Here is a 19749-nt window from a genome sequence, read left to right on the forward strand (position 1 = left end):
ATAATAACATGGAAGGTATCTGTGTTATCCTTGACACTGATTGTTTCACCTGCTTCTGTCTTCACAGTATCGAAAAATCGCTTCCTTGGTGAGGCGTTTGTTCGTTCTTCTCATTTCCTCCAGCACTGCTGTCATCCACGTCTCCACTCTGCCTTCTGCAGCTACAGCCTTCCTGAACTCCATCACCTCCCCCTCAGCTGAAATCATGGCTGTTGCCATCATCTTATCATTTTCACCATCATGAAACCTCAGGGAGGCTACATTATCATACATCTGAAATGCACCAACAAAGAAACTTAGTGGCAATCTGGGAAAAAAGCTTTGAAGACCAAAGCGTATCTAGCTCCCATTTAATCTTGAAAGAAAATGTCCATGGAATCTAAGGAAAAAATTGATCTGATTTGTAAGGAATCAGATATAAATGCTGATGTATAGCCCAACTGCAGAGTAAACAAGCAGATGATCTGGCCCAAATTATACTGATTTCTTTTTCTAGAAAATAATGATCTACCAGGAGCTACAGGAACTAATGATTGATCATTCTGGTGCAGCCTGAAGGATCCTGTACCATAACTGCAACTGGCCAGTATGAGAGCAAGGACAGATATATCGATTAGATTTGATTTGATCACTCAGAACCTCCTGCCAGGATGTTCTTTGCATGCAATAAATATTAGCACACCTTTAACAGCACATACAGTATATTCTATTAACCTTTTTAAAACACCCTGAAGCACAAGGCACTGTGGAAAGCCAGGCATTGTACCTTTATCATGTGTTCCTGGACACAGAGTGGGCTACTGCTGCCAAGAATACTAAGCAACTCATCATCAGATATAAAGAAAAACCTTGGGAAAGCATTTCGTTTGGAATCCAAATAATCATTCAAGCTTTTCTGACATTTCTCCAGCACAGTACTTATATGATGGAGGTCTGACAGACGATTTGGGGCTTCGCAGCAGTTTTTTACTGTTGGATCTTTTACAGTTTCATCCATTATCTACACAGGGAGACAAGAAAGTTTAGAAAATACTGAACAGCAAGGGATTCTACTAAATTACATTTAACTAGTGACCACAGCTATCTATGGAACTGAAAGCAAAATGCACTAGATAATTATGCTGATCACAAGTCAAGTCAGTTACTTGCCTTTTTAAACAAATTGTCTACGCTGTCAAATTTTTTGGCTTCCTCTTGAAGTTGTGATCTGATATCTCCACCAATAAAGATGCTCTCCAGGTACATCCATTTTCTCTGAACCACCATCCAGATCTAAGAATCAAAAGTTACCATCAAAGAAAAAACAACAACAACAACAAAAAATAAATAAAACCCCCTTGATTATAAACAATACACATTAATTATTTAGTCCAGCACTTTCCTCCCTACCTCAATTACTTCACCAATCAATGACAGAGTTTTTTCCCAGCGGTGAACAGTGGAAAGGAAAGGACCCACAAATCGACTGCTCAAAATACTCTGAAGATTGACATTGTTGTCATCAAGAATCTCTGAAATTTCATCTACAGATGCCAGAATAAAGCCTCTCTTCTCAGAGCCTTTGAAGTACATCTGTACAGTGAATTTCAGGTGTTCCCATGTTTCTGTTATTTCCTTCACACCCTGCATGTCAGCATAAAAAGGTGCATGTTTTAGTCTTCAAAAACTAGAGAACTAATCTTAGCATAAAAATCAAATCAATGATTCAGCAAAATTTTTGCACAGATTTTTCTAATTCTGGTTTATAAAGAAGGTTGCATGTCAAAATATTATGATGGCAATAGAATGAATCCTTCTTCAGATCCTTTTTCATAGGCCAAATTTTCTTATTGTAATAACAGAAATCCAATATATTGCTGACAAAGGCAAGATAGCACAGCATTCTGTGCCATTGACCTTAGTTGCCATCAATTATATCACAGCAGCTCCCTGAAGATGGCTGAACTTGCTGGCATACCAATACAAAAATCTCAAATAAACCCCAGACTGTTATCATCTATGTCTTTTTAGTTTTAGGATTATTTTTACACTACCTTCTCAATGCTAAGTTCCTTAACAGCACTTCCAACTATTTCTGCAAGAACATCAGAGTATCTGTGAAGTTCCATAGCAAACAGATTCTCCAAAGTGAATGTTTCTGTTTTCATTTCAAAACTTGTTCCTGTTCTCTCCATGAGATCTTGCCAATGCCTGTTTTAAATTGACACACCAACAATTGTACCAACCACCATGATACAGTAAAAATGAAAACACCTGTAATTTACTATATGATAATGAAAATATGTTTATTAATGCATAAAGTACCCTAGTCTCGCTAGTCATCTTGCATGCTGTTCCACAAGTTCATTAAGCAGAAAGTGAAGTTTCAAGCTGTAGGACATGGCACGACCACAGTAACTGAAATTAAAAGTTCTAACAGAACAAACAAAATCTTCCCAGGTATATAAAATGGATGGAAATAAATCAAAGCAAACCTTTCTCTTAAAGCTTCATTTTTCAAATCAAGCAACAAAGGGATGGAGTCTCGAAAAGCCTTCATTTTCTTTTCCAAGTGGAAGGCCACGGGCAGGCTGCGAATGTCTCTGGGCAGCTTTCGAAAGGCTTTAAGAAATCTTTCAATTCCTTCCTGAAGAACCTGGACATTGAGGTTTATCCAGAGTGTCTGAGACCATTCCTTCTTAGCTTCCTGGAAACACGGTCATCAGAAGGAAAATACTATAGTTGCTTTTAGATGACACACAAAAAAAATCTTGCAACTACAGCAGGATCTAGAGACCACAATCAGGATGCAGGTGTAATTGTATTAGCATTTTACAAACAGAGGAAGAGAGAGGTTCATGTCCAAAATGGATTCCCGGCCAAAACCAACCAGTTGTATCAGAAATAATCAAAAGGAAACATGGAGAACAGGAAAAGCATCCTTAATAGCATACTTTATAGGGCATTTTAGTTCTGGAAAAATAAAGCCAATTAAAAAATAGTTAAGATCAATTAAAGCCTGAGACACACCTTGTCACCTGTGCACACACTATATCCATAAGAAATGTCACTGAAATGATCAGGATACTTGTGCAGTAAAATGCCACCCAATAATTATTAGAGGGGAGGGAGGTTTGCTCCTACCTGGTAAGAGTATGTGTTTGGGCCACAACGCAGGCACTGTTAGTCCTGTGCTAGCATTAAAACAATTTCATGGTGATAGTCAGGTGCAGCTCACAGCCTATTTCATGCAAAGGCTTAGAACAGAGTTGCAGCAACTAGAGGACAATGTAACCTCTTCTCTCCCCCACTTTTTCTGTATGTATGTGCACATAGAAACGTGTCCATCTGTGCACACACAGTGTAACACTTACCCTTTGCAATTCATAAATTTCATAGATCTGCTTTAGACCTTTCATATGTTTCTGTGCTTGCAGTAAGTCAGAGTATGCTGTAACTGGCAAGTCTAAAAGTTTCTCAACACTGCCCAGCTCCCGCTTATTTTGTTCTAGGCGTTCCAGTTCTTTTTCAAAAATGGCCATGAGTTCCAGTCCTGGAAAAGGAGAGGAATTTTTCTAGCTAAACAATCCCACAGGTCATGGGGAATAAATAAGATATTATTTACATATAGTCTTTAGAAGGTACAGTACTAAAAATACCACATTCTTGGTTGATCAGTTTGTGTGGTAATAAGGAAAACACAATTCTCTTGTTCTTCATAAATTTGAAGAACTGTCCAAAGACTAATATTTTTAAGAAATCCCTTTACATAGATTAATCCATTTACCTTTATCAAGATTTTCCCCAACAGCACCAGGCCCTTCGGTCATGAATTTATGGAAGAAATTTTCTGTCTCTTTGTGGTAGTCTTCAACCTGTTGCTGTGTAACCTAAAGAGAAGAGTGTTTAAATTGTTTTCCTTTCCATTTCTTTTTTTTTTTTCCCCAAGATTAATTACAAATGTTACCTTTGCAAATGTTCTTTTTATGCCTCCGAGGTTGTGATTAACTTCTGATGCTTCAAAGAAGAGAGCCTCCCACTTCTCCTTAATCTTGTTGGCCATCTCTTGCTCCTCTTCATCTACCTAAAGCACAAGTAACATCTCTCACAAGAAAGTGAGGAATATGTGATCACATTATAAATTTGCAAAACACACAACCAGCATTAAAGTGATCTGAATCAGATTGAAACCCATGCAATATGTCCATTTTAAAGTGGAGATACAGTTTTGAGAAAGGGGTTTGGACTGGACAAATCTCCAGACATCACTTCTAACCTCAACAATATTGTGATTCCATAAAATATCTTAGAAGAAAAGTATTTATTCATTCAAAGGTGAGGCATTTGTGGCCCTAGCTAAAATCTGAAATGTTTAATGAAACAAAGCACTTACTGAAATATTATACATTGTAAGAGTTTGGTATCTCTCCCATATGTCTAAGTATTTCAGTTCCACGTCGAAGGACATGTGCCTGATCTGTGCAATTGTGCCAAGGACAATTCTCAGATCATCCAGGGAATCTGGAGATATCTTAAGACTCTGTGATAAGCTCTGTAAAAAGTAAAAATAATTTCCAGAAGCAACAAAGCGATTAGGCAGAATTATAATTATTAGTCAAACACAAACCACAAATAAATAACATGCAGATTAATTTCAGTTTTCAGGCTATGTGCTAAAGATAACATACACACCAAAAATCAACAAAAAGTAAACCCCAGTACAGAAGGGATGTTTTTGGTACAACAAAATAGAAGTTGTAAGGAGGAGTTTAAAGGGAATTACCAGTATGAACCCTTCACCAGTACAGGAGTGAGAGAGTCCTGGGTTTTCATGTTAGTGCTCTCTCCTGTTTCCCAGCTACAGAGACAGCTCCCCTCTTCACGTATGACATACCAGAATACACCAGATGGCTTGAAACTATCTGGAGCATGGTTCAGATCCTCACCCACTACTCAGTGCTAGCTATATCATGCAACAGGAGCTGAAAACACCCACCTGAATCTTCTCCTGAAGACTGAGGAGTTCCTCTCTTGCAGACTTATTAAGCAACTTCCCAAGTGAAGATATCCAGACTCTAGCATGCTCCTGCAGTGTGCAGGCTAAAGGAGCCAGCTGAAGCCTGATAAATTGCTCATCTTTAATCAGGGGCTGTTGAGACACTTCTTCAGCTACCTTTGAATAGAACTGCAACTCGTCATCAAAGGTGACACAAGTAGCTTTTTCTGCAGCTAACTTTTCCATTACTTTGTCTTTGTCTGATTTCCACAGCCTCTCGTACCTCTTCCATTGGTTCAAATACTTGCTGAGAGAAGCCAGGGGTTTGTGGACATTCTGAGTGATGAGAACAGCCTGTTCAACCACCAGAGGGTTCTGGGAGATGTCACTGTAAAAGCTGAAAGTGGTAACTTCATCTTCCTTGACAGGCTGAGGAGGGCACTCAATACACGTACCATGCATCCACCGTACAAAATGCTGCAGTTTTCGAGACAGGGTTGAAAAACAGTTACTTTGTAGAGAGTCATTTTAGTCAAACCATTCATTATTATTTAGAAGACTACACAGGAGGTGGTATGCATGATTTCTCAAATAAAGAAAGAAAATATTACATTTTCCCAGATACTAGAGAAAAGAGTTAGTTTAAGCCAAACAAAACATTTCCATACATTGCTCAGTCTGCTTTTTAAATCTCCACTGAGCAACTGTACAGCATGACCCAGAGAAATAGGTATTAGATCAAAAAGGCTGGATGCAGCAGTGGAGCAGAACAGCAAATCTGAGCATAGGAAGCATGCTTAATATAAATATATTCCTTTCAGGTGACATCTGGAATTATTTCTCAATCAGCACAGGGCAGGAACACTGCCACAATGTTTGGCTTCTTTTCTCAAAAGCAGTTCAATGAGAACACGCTTCTGTAGGGAAATACTGCTAGAACTTGGCCAGCAAGTTAGAAATTTTGTCTGCTATAAATCTGCTGCCCTATAGGCATCCTAGATGCCCTTCTCCCAACGTTTTTCTGAACTGGTTTTCTGCTGTTTTTGAGAAGGGCCATAAATTAGAGAAGGCCCCATACATGCCTTATTCCACCAGCTTATTCATACATCAGAAAACAACATCTGCATTGCAATCTGAAAAGTATTTCCTTCTGATGTATGCTGATGTATACAGAACCAAATAATGACCTTGCAGTGGCAAAACTGCAGGAAAGCAACAATCTTCCCTGAGTAAAAATTGCATTAAGATTTATGGCTTTTTTTTTTCCTTCATCATCAGTTTGTAAAATTAGGTCAGTCTGTAAAATTAGAACAATGTACTGGGTATTTTGATTTCAAGAGAAAGCAATATGAATCTTCCCCTTGACATTTATTCTTGCCCAAACACAATCACAAGCAAACTTTGACAACAAGTAAATCTTTATCAAAAATCACCTTAGTGACCTCAACACAGTCTTGAACACATTGTGCAGCCATTTTGTCAATTTCACTGGCATCAGGTTGCAAGATTATCTCATGAGCAGATAAAATAGCTTCTGTTTGGAACAGTGGCACATTTGCAAGAACAGCTGCATTAAAAGCCTGCAAATTCCTGAGAAAGGAAAAAAAAACCATGTTGAACATTCTAATAAACAGGTGCTGCCCCCCATGGAAATGCCCAACACAGGCTGCAATTATCAGGTGTGTACTTCCATATGTAGGCAGATCTGTCTGAAGTTGATTACCATTGATTGCAGCTGGGAACACTGGTGTGCACCAGAGCAAAACTGTCCCACTAATATTCATCTAATGCAAAAGCTTGACTAGCTGAAAAAAGCTACTGGAAGGAATGAATGGGGAATACCCTGGTTCAAAAGAATACTCAGTCTATGCTCAACTCTACTGCAAGAGTCCAACCAAGAAAGCACAATGGAGTCAGCTGAGCATGGACTAGATTACAAAGACATGGATCGTAAGGAGATGGTTGGGAAGCTTTTATAATCCTGCAATACTCTATTGTAATAATATCTTGCTTACAATATAAGCCTTTATAATGTCTTGCTACAGGAACCTCCTTGGCCCCAGCTGCTGCAGGGCAGGTAAAGTAAAATCCAACTAACCTTTGTTCTTGTCTCCCTGCATCACAGGGATGCATCTGGCACCCAGACAGAATTCTGAAAATTCTTTTGTAAAACAAAACCTTGATTTTAAAAATAAGCCAGGGATATGCAACTACACAAACTGCAGAAAAAGTATCTTCTTTCTCTCTTCTGCTAATGACATGTCAAGATCCATTTTCTCAGAATTTGGGTTTCTCCCGTGCCTTGTTATCAGCCCTCCATTATTCACAGGAAAAAAAAAAAAAAAAGTAAAAATACTGCCTTAAACTGCAACTCACTGTGGAGTTCCTAGAGAATATCAGTGTACCCACCAATCAACAGATCCAGAAAAACCTGAAGAGGAAAGGCTGAAAATCTATTAATGCAAACAGTTGACTTACTTCAAAATTAACTGTGTCAACACCTGATAAATCCTGTTTTCCCAGTAGGCATAATAGGAAGTTAATTTTGGAGATTTGCCACTTTTTGTATTGGCAACTTGTCTTTCCACTTCTATGAGCAACTGTGGAATGGCAGTGTACTTCCTAACCATGTGTGCCACATCTTTTGCTCTCTCACACTTCACATACTCAAAAAATTCTTTTGCTTCTGCAAAAGATACAAAAATAGTGTTATTAACTGCAAAAGACCCAATAGACTCGCGGACTGGAATAATTAGCTGGGCTTTATTAGTGAATATGAAATTGATCTTGTATACTGACAAAAAAAATCTTCAGTTTTTAATTCTTAATTTATGAATATTTCAGCCCTCTCATTCTATATGGATTCAACAGCAACCATTAGATGTGAAAATAACCTTTTCCAGACTTGCAAAGTGGTGCAAGCAATTTGATCCATCACGCACTCACTCACATGACAAGGAGATCTGCGAGACAATTGCCTCACTGCAATTTCCATCTGAGGAAACCAGTTCAGTTCAGATGGCCCAGAAAGAGCTGACAGTCCATGCAGCTCTAAGGCTACACTACTGCATATAAGGAGGACAAGGAAATCAAGGGAAAGCAAGGGGGAAAGGTACTTTTTGCAAGGTAGACACAAGTCAGTCTACTTCTGTACTGAAGTTCTGCTTGTACTTCCTCTGTTCCACCATGAAATACTGGAACTACTTTTGGTGAGAATTACAAGGGTTGATCACAGCAAGTAGAAGTGCTAAGTAGCAGACAGAGCAATATAAAATATCACAGAGCTTGGGAATAAAAATATAAAGACTTACCAGGAAGTTCATCACCATTTTTTGACAGTGGAAACTTAAAGAGATTTGTTGATTCTATGAACAGAAGTTTGTTGCTTATGTCTTCAGAGTGATTATGAATCTGATGGACAAGTGATTCAAACTCCTTGATGGCCTGGGAACTCCGGAAAATAAACTCATCCACACCTTGAAATTAATCACAAACATTTGTAGGTTTTTTCTTTAAAGAAATATTTCACCAATGCATCAAAACTGCCACAGCCAGATGTGCTGTGTCTCTGAGAATGAACTGATGCTCTGCAGAAAGAGACATCAGATGGTTTCTCACCTGATCCTTCATCCAGCTCCCTTTCAGCTGTTATCTAAGGGTCTCTATTCATTTCCACTTAGTGTTTTAAATATAATAGAAACATAAGAAATACTCTCCTGGTTCAGAGACTATCTTACCTACTGTTCTGACTCTGACTGTGGCAACAGGAAGTTCCATTTAGGAATACATTGCTTTCATGTGACACATGAAAAATAGATTGCAGAACCGAAGGCATTCTTTAACTGAAAATCAATATCTGAGGCCATTTTAAAATAGTCTCTCCATTACCTACAGAGTTCCATGTGACTCTTCTGTGCCCTGATTTGAATACGCTCCAGAGTTCTTGAATATAGTCATAAAGAAGTTTGGTTTCTGCTTCATTCAGTGTTCCCAATAATCTGTGATACTGATCCAGCATGTGTTCCAATCTATTTTTATATCTAAGGAGTGTAATTAACACAATAACAACAACAAAACAAAAATCATTTTCTGGAAATACAGCTCTGAACTCAGATCAAAGATCAGATCACTTCCATCATTCCATTCAGACATCCATATAAAGCACAATTTGCAGAAATAACCACTGAATATGTATTGATTATAAAGGCAATTGATTTCCCATTGAAAACAAAACAAAAAATAAAAAATTGCACCAATAGCAACTAGACAAACCTTCCAGGTTTTTAGTTTCTAAGACAGCCTCAGTTTGAAACACATAAAATAACTCAACAGTGACTTGTCCAAAGCTGTACATGAAGAAAGCAGCAGTGAGTTTAAATGTGAGCTGAAATTTAAATAGCACTAAAAATTTATTTAAAACAAATTGCTTGCCTTTTTTTTTTCTCAGATTTGATGAGATGTTAATTTGTATGACATGGTCCTACAGGGTAAAGGATGCAGACAGCACCACAGAAAAGCTTACTGATGTAACATGGCCATTAGTAATTTTACCCATTAAAAAAAGTCAGTCAGGGCTTGTCACAAAATGTCATGACTTGGGACCCATTCTGGTTTGGAGTGAAATCACTTGAAACACTGGCCTAAGTCTGTATGTGAGCAGCTACTCTGTTACAGCCTTACCTAAGGTATCTGTCCTCCTGTAATGCCACATACTTAGCCATTTCTGGGACTGGCAACCCTAGTTGTTCCATGTACTTGGTTTCAATTATAAGCTCTTGGAGTTTGGGAGAAAAATTGACAATGAAGCAGATGCTGCCCTTAGTGGTGACAGGATCCTCTGTTATAGAGCTCTACAACACAAGAAAGAGCAGCAGAAAGGAGAGGAACACCAACCAGTTACAATGCAAGGAACAGGTCAGCTCTTGGAGACATTTGATACGGAAGGAGGTAAAAATCAGAATGGCTGACATTCAGAGCTTGTGGAAATGCCTTTAGAATTTGACAGCAACTTCAGCATTCTAGTTTCAGAAATTACACACAACTACCTCCTCAGTGAAAGCTGATTACAAGAAACAGTGGAAGTACATAATCAGATGACAGTTTCATCAGAACAGGATTCTGCATGATCCTGATGTCCCAAAGATGTTACACCAAAACCCCCAAAATTACAGGAATTACAGCACAGAACGTACAGAGAAAGGATATTCATCCATTTGCCAGGTCACTCAGCAACTATAACTTATAAAGGACCACAAAGAATTCTGAGCTCATAACTTTTGAAATTTTCCTTTCAAAAACTGTGTTTAAAAATATTATTCTTAGAAAAATCTCCCTGACCATCAGATAGGTTTTTGTTCTTCCCCACAGAGAAGTCTGAAATACCTACTTCCCAGATCTCACCTGCTCAGAAGTCTCTGAATTAACATGGGTTGCAGCCTCCCCAGTGATGACAGTCAGCAGAGTATCTCTGAGTAACTGTGGGAGGATGTGCTCTGTCTCCATTCTCCACTGACTGTATTTTTCACCTTCATACTCTTTCATCCTCTTGGCCACTTGAAGATACATTTGTTTTACCTAGAAAGGAAAATTCCACATAATTCATTTTCAAGACCATGAGAAGTGTTCAACTAACATGTCTTAATATGGCTCCTACTTTCATTAGCTGAGAGGACAAGTAGTGCCTTGTGATTCATGCAGGTGATGGAGAATTTAGGCTCTTGGATTCTGCCACTGTCTCTCAGGGAAACAGTGGGAAGGTCCCACTCAGCTTTCTACATCTAACATGGCATGTTGTGTGCAAAGACATTCTTGGAACACCATATCAGAGCACCTTCACATCTTTAGAAGAAGGGTATGAATAAAGTATTTCCTCCTTCATTAATATCCAAAGAACCAACATACTTCCTTTCCACGTTCACTGCCAAGCAACTCCTCTACTTCCTGAAATCGAGCAATAGTGCGTTTGATCCCATGGAAAAGGGATCGGGACCAGTATATTGCTCCAGCCACTGGAGGATGATTCTTGCACAAAGGTGGATCCTTGAGGTTCTGAACAAAGATTTTCTTAACAGTTTTAACCTAAAAGAGAGTAAATATTGCAAGGAATCATTTCTCCACTTGCTTGGCCAGGGTCAGTATCTAACCCGATGTACAGCATCAGCTCTGAAGCTAATTGCAGCAGCAGGATAAAAACAATTATTTTTTCTTTTTGTTTCATGCCTCTCCTGTTTGTGTTAGCTGTATTCCAGGGAATGTCTGCCTTCCTGCATCCCATGGAACTGCTCTCGTGGCAGTGTTTTCTGTAAGATTACATTTTATCATGAAACTCAATGTTCTTTGAAATATCAAGACAAATGCTACGACATGAAAAGCTTTCCAACATACAGGCCTCAGTATCAGGAATTATTTCTGCCTTCATGACTGATCTCTGGCACCTTTTGGTCATACCATGAACTTGGTTTTCAGCACATGAAAGCTGTAGGGTGTGAAAGATGTATCTTCTCAGGAAGGACTACTGCTAAACTGCTCTCCACAGGAATCTCCACAGGCCTTGCTGCATTCAGAGACATGCAAACACCTTTCAGCTCCCATACTGGGCCACACACACACAGATATGCACATTCCATTTCATCAAATTGACCATAAGACTTCTCCAACAGGCTCCAAAGTTAAAGTAATTATTATGCTTATATTGTAAAGCTTGTCAGTCTTTCAGATAAGAAATGATACTCTACAGCTATTTAGACATGTTCACAGATTGGTAATTTTCACTAGGTAAAGAGCTTCATGTACTACAGAAGAAGTCTTTAAACTTAATACCTCTTTACAGTATTGGTCCAAAACATCATTGAACTTCAACATCATCTGCTGTTTAATTGTTTCACGACAGTAGATGTGTTTGAATTTTAAGAGCATGTCAAATGCAGCTTCTGCTGATCGAAGGCTCTTAAAAGATTCATCAATTAAGTTTTTGGTCTCTTCTTCAATAACCTAAACAAAGGAAGAAGGCCAAGAAATACTATCACTTAGAGATTCATCTTGCAAACCAAGATAGGAAGGCAAATTTATTTATTTTTTTAATAATAGTGATTAAGCATATTCTACTGGTTTTGTCTTACAAATTACTAAAAAACTGCTGGCTTTGCTGTAAGCTACAAAAAATTAATGTGCCTGCTGGGCAGGTATATAAATGACAAAAACGCTGTAACAACTTGTACTTTGTCAGTATTTTTAGCTGAGGGGTGAAGGACTGAATGAATGCAGAAAATAGTTTTATTTCTTTGTAGGGCATGATTGAGACATGTCACATACAGACTCTGTTCAAGCCATGGTGATTCTGCCAATGAACAAAAAGTGGGAGTCAGGGCTGTTCAGCCTGAAGAAGAGAAGGCTCCTTAGAGCACCTTCCAGTGCCTGAAGGTGCTCCAGGAAAGCTGGGGAGGGACTTTTCACCAGAGAGGGCAGTGATAGGACAAGGGGGAATGGTTTTAAACTGAAAGAAAGGAGATCAGGAAGAAGTTCTTCACCATGAGGGTAGGAAGGTGCTGGAATAGGTTGCCCAGGGAGGTTTTGGCTGCCCCATCCCTGGAGGTGTTCAAGGGCAGGTTGGATGAGGCTTGTGCAGCCTGGTCTGGTGGTAGGTGCCCCTGCTCATAGCAGGGAGGTTGGAGCCTGATGATCTTTAAGGTCCCTTCCAACCTTCACCATTCTATGAATGTATGATTCCATGAGCTTCAAAATAAAATTAAACTATAAATAAAACCAACTTGGAAACAGAATACCGACTTAAAAAATTGGTCACATTGCTCATATTTTCATTGACATATTTTTTTGTATCTTCTTTTGCAAGCTTACATTTTCTTTACACGAAAATGTTGATATTCTAGAAGGAATTTGTATGTAAGAAGTAAGAGTCATCATGATCTGTGGAACTTACTGAAACTTCTTCTTTAAATTCTTCCATAATTAATTTCCAGTCACGTGTACTTTCAATGCTAAAAATGTCAAATGTCAGTTCTTCCAAAGGACTAGTCAGTTCATTTACTTGTCTCACTAGATCATCAATACGCTTCAGATCCTCTGTGACAATTTTCAGTTGAGGAATAAATATATTGTGAAACTCTTCAATGACCTGTTAATTCAGAAGAAATTTTCAGCAGAAAGCTTTACCTTTAATGTTTTGGGGGTTTTTTCTGCCATTTTATACATCTTTCTGATATTATTTCCTTTAAAAAATAAAAATCACAGAGAGAATGATCAATTTGTGCTGTGATTTACATTTCATACATATTTACAGAAGACACTGAGTCGCCTTATGGAAAAAGAAAAACACTCTACAGGGCCAACATTTCTGTTGTTAAAACAGAGAATACTCAACTATTATTCCTTTTTATTCCACTTTTCACATACGCAGGTTTTACATATTCAGTCTGTAGCATCTGAGCATTGATTTGCCACTAATATTGCTAGTTACCCTGACATAAATTAGCCTAAACATAACATCTCTCCATCCAGACATTATCCTGCAATTGATGCACTGTAAAATCCATATTGTAGTATACTTAAATGTTATTTTGTCTAAAATTAGATAATTAAGCTAGCAACCCACAAAAATTGCAAAACAGTGAAACAGCTGTTACAAGTCTGTATTTTCATAACTGCAATGTACACAGGAATATCTTTGCTCAACCAGTGCCTTGAGAAGAGATATTTTATATCAAGTGTTAGACGCAGCTTTGTTGGAATCAAAGGCACTCAGGTGTTTAAGGCAAACCCCCTGACTAAACTAAAGGCTGTTAACATTTCACCATCCCTTTATTTATTATCTGTATTAGTACCTGCAAAACATCATACAGATCTTGACAGACTGAAGTCATATAATCTGTTTTTTCAAATAAACATTTTTGGTCAAATTCCCAGTGACTCCCAAATCCTGATTCTTCAATTTGAGCACGAACAGCAAAATAGCTTTTCTTCCATTGTTCAAGAGTGCTTTTGGCTTCTGTCATTTTCTGTTTTGCAGCAGCTCTGTCTTCTCTATTAATCAAATCAAAACAGTTAAGATACTATAAATAGAAAGACTATAGATAGAAAATTGTATCTCAACTGGACATACTCTGGTTTCACAGCTTCTAATTATACAAGATCAAGGTAAGACTTATATCTGTGAGGTCTTAATTTTCAAGGTGACTGACTTCGAAACGAGATCTTTCAGAACTGATTTTGATTATACTTATGCCACTTTTTACTACTATAATTCTATTTGTTTTAATGATTTATGACTTTTTGAGACAAAAGAGGACAAGCACCTATTTGTTCAGAGCTGATTCACTAATTTATGAAAATTACGAAATAAATTGACTTTTAATTGACCTTCTAATACAACTTCACATAGTAAGAAATGCTGAAACCTATTTGATCAAAGTGTTATTTACTGCACTTTGAGTAAAACAAGGAAAGCTTTTAATAAATACAGCCTAATTAAACAGGAATCCAGTACTTACTTAAACAGTGTGTGTATATCCACATCTTTGTAGACTCTCATTGAAATTTCCCTTGCAATTTTTTCCATGAGGGGTGCCATCCATTCATCCTTGTCATAATGGTGTGAGATAATCCATAGCACTTTCAGGGCATTCATCAGTAAAGGGATTGTATCCAAGGCAACATCAAACCCAGTGCCATATGCTATTTTCTAGTAAATGTATTGAAAATATTGCAAATAGGATGTCATGAAAATATACAGACCCGTATTCAACAAACCAATATTTTTTTCTATAGATATCTGAAGTTAAGAACAGTTGCTACTCAAAAACCCAAAAAAATTAATCATTTTTTATTAAATATAAAAAAGCTAGAGTATATCTTTATGGTTAATAAAAAGTAAAAAATAGGCAAGAGGTGATTATATCAAGAGAGAAATGAAACTCAGGTAAGTACATTTAAAGCTTCACAAAGTTTTCTCAAGGATACATACCTTCAAATAGCATTCCAGAGTTGAAAGCAACTTAACATTATCTAGAGCTTCCACTTGTTGCTTTCTGAGGTCACTTAAGACTCTCTGTAAATCTCCAATGTGCTCTGATTTAGCTTCCTGTAATATTTCCAAGACTTTTTGCACTTCTGGAAGCTTGGTCTTTTCAGTAAGAGCACTTAAATTACCATATTTTTCATGCCAGAAGTCAACTTCTGCAAAAGGACTATTACCCTACAAGTAATGTGGAATAAAACAAAAATTCTAAATTACTGTCACACAAGACTGAAAACCTGATATGATTCAATCAATGCAAAAAAAAACCCCAAAAACGGCAGAAGAAGATCCTTGAAATGAAAAGAGTTTTACAGTTTAAAGAGCACTGAAAGGAACTTCACATGTGGAATATATTGCTGAGTTGGAGCTGGTCAAAGCTTATGCACAAATAACTTTGTAGACATTAAAACCCTCAGTGTGTTTATTATTATTAATTATATGTCATTATTCATATTAGTCATATATGTGTTTGCAGGATCAGAACCTTACAATTGGATTTTTTTTCACTTTTTTCAAGAAAAAATATAGTTGTTTGTTTAAAAAAAATAAAATCACTGCAGCTTTTAATATGGCTCTTTGAAAAGTGCAGGTAAGAAACGTGCATTAGTTTTCCACAGTTATCCTGTGTGGGTAGGATCTGCAATGAGTTACTTTATATTCTATTTTTATTCTATTTCCCAGAGTCACACAGTTCCTCACTACTTTTGTTCTACTTTACAGCAATTAGTAAATGGCTTTCCAACAATGAAACATGAAGATGGATTAAAAACGAGTACAAACCATTCAAAGAGATTCTTGTGAGGAAATGAAGTCATGTCTCCAAGAATAAAAAAAACCTGATGTTACAGGCAACATTACCTGTGGAACCTTTTTCAGTTCTTCCCCTAGAGCTGTGGATATTAATTTCTGCCAGTTCACTGCATAACTTTCCAGAGCTTCAACCACTTCTGGAACTGTGGCAAGAACAGTAACTTCTCCGTCTATATTTACAGTTGGCATCTTGAGTTCAATATCTCCCACTTGAAGAAAAGGCACATAGAATTATATGTCTTGTTCTGTCAGAATTGGTAAAGTAACATCACCAAAACTGGCTTTATGGCTTCCATCTTGTCAGCTACTTCAGGACAGGTAACATACCACCTGCTCTGCCTATTTGAGCATGTGGCAAAATACATCCAGTTTCTTGCCAGTTAACACAGTGCAAAGAAAGCTGTATTCCTAGAAACAAATCACAAGCTCTCAGCTTTCAAACCTTAGCCCAATCTCTAACTATTCAGAATTAGAATTAGGGGTTTCCTGAAGAACATTATTAGTCTGCCTATTGCAGACCACCACAGTCTCCTTATAAAGGCATGGCAGTAGCCTCTGTCAGAGAAAGGATACTAAACAACATGTGAAACTCTAATCTGTTCTGCCAGTGTCTGTACTCTGGGCAGAGCCCCTCAACACTGGCAAGCCATGAGGCATGTTAACCCTCTCTCCTATTCTCATGCCAGACTCTTCAAAAGACTATCACTGATTTCATCCATTTCCCCTTACTGTCTGCTGTGCTTCAGGGCAGTAGAAATACTACTGCTGTCAGGAAAGAGAAACTTTAATCAGGTTTGGAGCTTCCCCAGAAATCGCACGTGTTGGTTATTCTATATAAATCCATTCCCAGGTGAACCTTGTTCTGCTGTCATGGACTCTGAACACCTCAGTGCTGGCACAGGCAGAACACTCACCTTCAGTTTGTTGTGTAGTCTCCTGAGTTACACTTAAGAATTCTTCTGTGTTTGTTGGAATCTCATCCCTCATCTGAGCGTTACTGTGTTCTACAGGCTGTTCTTTCCCTTCTGCAAGCTCAGATTGAGGCAAATTCCTTTCCTCAGCATCTGTGTCTTCACTGTCAGGAGGAAAGGCAGTTTCCTCAGCCTGCTGATCACTACAGGAGAGAGATGATGAAAACACCTGTAATTCAAACAGGTACCATTAATTAGATGGTTTGTATTAAAAAAGGAAACCACAGAAGTCAGCTTACTAGCAATTTACTTCAGCATTGTGTATTTTGTTCTACGATTTAATTTAATTGCAATCTCCTTCTATTTCACCTCTTTAGCCTTTCTGCCTCAAGTTCTGCAGGGGAACAGCTCCAGCATGCCTTCACTGTAAGTCTATCAGCACAAAAACAAAGCTATCTGCTGTCACACTCTTAAAGGGTTCTCATGTAAAGTCAGGCAATGAAATAATGCTCATGTCCATGTCTTTACAAAAACTTGGGAAACAAAACAGCAAGTAAGGATTAACAAAAGCTTCATTTTGTCATAGGAAGGTCAGTCATTAACTATTTGCATTTCTTATGCATAGTCTATATGGTCAGCAGAATGATAAATAGGCAAATCACTCATAGCAACACTCAAGACTCCATATATAAAAGCTGTAACACAGTTACCTGTGGGATGGCATTCTTCAACATACAAAGAGCATCATCAGTCAGTGCACCAAACTTTATCACTTCAGGAAGAACCTCATTAGCTTCAGTCAGGTCATTAGGTTCAGGAACTCTTTCTAAATAGCATACAAACAATTAGCATAAATCCAACCATACAGAGAAAGCAGTGATTAGAACAATAGCATAAAATCCAAATACGTTAAAACTCCAACAAAACAAACTGTTTGGAATAAACTAGGTTTGGTGCAAGTAATTTTTAAAACCAGGGCTGGTTTTCATAATGCAGATGCTCATAATCTGACTTATACAATCCAGCCGTATAGTTAGGAAATATTTTTATGTTCAAACAACACAGTGGCCTCAATTTGAACTCCTACTCTAACAACAGACCAGGAAAATCTTGAACAGAAGTGCCATAAAATGACCAAATACATTATCATAATTTTTTTTCCTCAAGTGCCCTCTTTCTAGAAAAACTGAAACTTACAGGCACACACAAAATACTCTGAAGCTTCAAACTACGTATGTCGCTGTTCAGTGAGCACACAGAAAAGTTTGTGCTGGGACCAGTCTCTGGCACTAAATGAGAGTTAAGACTGTTGACAGTTCCTGGATATTAGTGTGGAAATATCTGATCATTTTAGTGTAGAAGCTGTTTCCTATAAGGCCAGAGGCAGATACTGAGGTGAGGCTGTGGCCAGAACCAGAGCTACTCCAGATGCTGGAACAAATATTACAATTGGTGTTATGATAAAGGTATGAACTACCAGAGTGAAACGTACTGCTGTTGTGTATCAGAGTTTGAGACAGGTCAGGAACTCTATCACCACCTTATGGTCTAACTTTCACATACAGCTTCTCATCCTCAGAGCACTTTACACAGTTCTAGCAGTTGTAGTAACTGAATCTTCTTAGCTCATCTGAGTGCAGCATGAAAGCTTCATCCTTGCTGGTAAAACGAGGAAGATATGTAACTTCCCATAAATGTCATGTAAAATGCATTCCTGATTCCTGGCTTTACTCTTGAGAATGTTGCTACCCAGTTAGTTCAGCTGGATAGGCTGAACTATCCCCCTTTTTCAATATGAAGTAATGAGAAATGCAAAGACTGGAAATGCTGAGCCTGCTGTTATTCAGGGCACATACCTTTGGAGTCTCTCATAAAATACACAGTAAAATCTGACACAAATTCTTCAGGAATTTCATCAAGAGCTACAAAGAAACACACTTTGTCAGCTTTCTGTTCTTGTGGCTGAAACAGAAAATAGAAAGTATGACTGTTACTGTTTGCTGCCACGTTTCTTAACAGCAAGAAAGTGCTTGCCTGCCATGAATCATTAGTTTAACCCCATTCTTTTTACACTGCCATCCAAGTAAGCTATTAACATAAATAAAATATTAAAAAAAAAAATCACTTAACTAAAAGTAAAAATCATCAGCTTTGTAAACAATGATGACTTCCAGACCAATGGGACTAAAAGCATGAGTATTTGAAACATTAGAAACCAAAAAGTACTTAAACGCCTGTCCCTCCTCTGTCCTCCTGAGAATGTGCAAACACCTATTCCCCTTCCACCTGCATCTCAGCCATAAACATAAAAGTGTAGCTAGAAACCCCAGACTCCTTCCTGACCACCTAATTATGTAAAAGACTTGAGGTTCAAAAGCCTTTTGTTCACCCTTCCTCAAATGCTCCTCCCATGGTGTCTTCATCCAACAATTATTCTAACTTCAACTTTTGTTTTACAAGCAGCTCTAGGAATAGCTGATGTACCTGAGTAACTCCCTGTTGCATTTTCTCTCCAGAAAGCATAGTGTTTTGCCAAGCAAATTACCTTTGCAACCTCTTGTCAGTCAACATCAGAGACACCACTGGTTTTGAATGGAAATTCCTGTCCTTGTAAAATGTTCTATTCCGCTCTGAGTGCCTGCTCTGCACTGCCCTGCCCTAATTTGCCAACCAGTTTTACTGAAATGCCTGCATCCAAAAGCCAGCACCTTCCCATCCACAAAGGAATAGAGTGAAATACAACAGATTTACCTGCAGTGTGTCCTCCACACTTTCAGTTGTAAGTTTTTGCTCTGGTTTACTCAATTCAGAGCTACTAGTAGGACCTGATATGTGATCTGACACCTCTTCATTGTCTGCAGGTAGCAGAAGGGATGTCTTGCTTTCCTGAGTCACCCCTAAGAAAGAGTAACACAAGAGAACTTAATTACATAACAGGTATTCTGTGGATGTAAGATGGATCCTCCCAATTTTCTCCTCAAACTAAATGATGGAGCATTTTCTCCCATCTTCAGCATCACCTT

The 19749-nt window shown here is 38.1% G+C and overlaps 1 protein-coding gene across 1 annotated transcript in view; it reads right to left on the minus strand.

Annotated features, from left to right (window-relative positions):
* The window catches only part of DNAH10 (dynein axonemal heavy chain 10), a 52417-nt gene extending 33817 nt beyond the window's left edge, over positions 1-18600 (minus strand). The window contains exons 1-26 of the mRNA XM_051634132.1: positions 18583-18600; positions 17437-17552; positions 16730-16955; positions 15864-16024; positions 14952-15182; positions 14479-14669; positions 13813-14011; positions 12912-13106; positions 10877-11053; positions 10427-10549; positions 9656-9825; positions 8839-9015; positions 8287-8426; positions 7454-7661; positions 6409-6565; positions 4976-5452; positions 4373-4531; positions 3947-4063; positions 3767-3869; positions 3350-3532; positions 2475-2682; positions 2034-2190; positions 1390-1623; positions 1150-1272; positions 767-1000; positions 50-273 (exon numbers count right to left, since the gene is read on the minus strand). Of these exons, the coding sequence (XP_051490092.1) occupies positions 50-273; positions 767-1000; positions 1150-1272; positions 1390-1623; positions 2034-2190; positions 2475-2682; positions 3350-3532; positions 3767-3869; positions 3947-4063; positions 4373-4531; positions 4976-5452; positions 6409-6565; positions 7454-7661; positions 8287-8426; positions 8839-9015; positions 9656-9825; positions 10427-10549; positions 10877-11053; positions 12912-13106; positions 13813-14011; positions 14479-14669; positions 14952-15182; positions 15864-16024; positions 16730-16955; positions 17437-17552; positions 18583-18598 (4706 nt within the window). The 5' untranslated portion in view covers positions 18599-18600. The remainder of the gene's footprint in view (positions 1-49; positions 274-766; positions 1001-1149; positions 1273-1389; positions 1624-2033; positions 2191-2474; positions 2683-3349; positions 3533-3766; positions 3870-3946; positions 4064-4372; positions 4532-4975; positions 5453-6408; positions 6566-7453; positions 7662-8286; positions 8427-8838; positions 9016-9655; positions 9826-10426; positions 10550-10876; positions 11054-12911; positions 13107-13812; positions 14012-14478; positions 14670-14951; positions 15183-15863; positions 16025-16729; positions 16956-17436; positions 17553-18582) is intronic.
* Between the last annotated feature and the right edge of the window lie 1149 nt (positions 18601-19749).

This window comes from Apus apus, chromosome 16, assembly GCF_020740795.1.
Source record: "Apus apus isolate bApuApu2 chromosome 16, bApuApu2.pri.cur, whole genome shotgun sequence".
NCBI lineage: Eukaryota > Metazoa > Chordata > Aves > Apodiformes > Apodidae > Apus > Apus apus.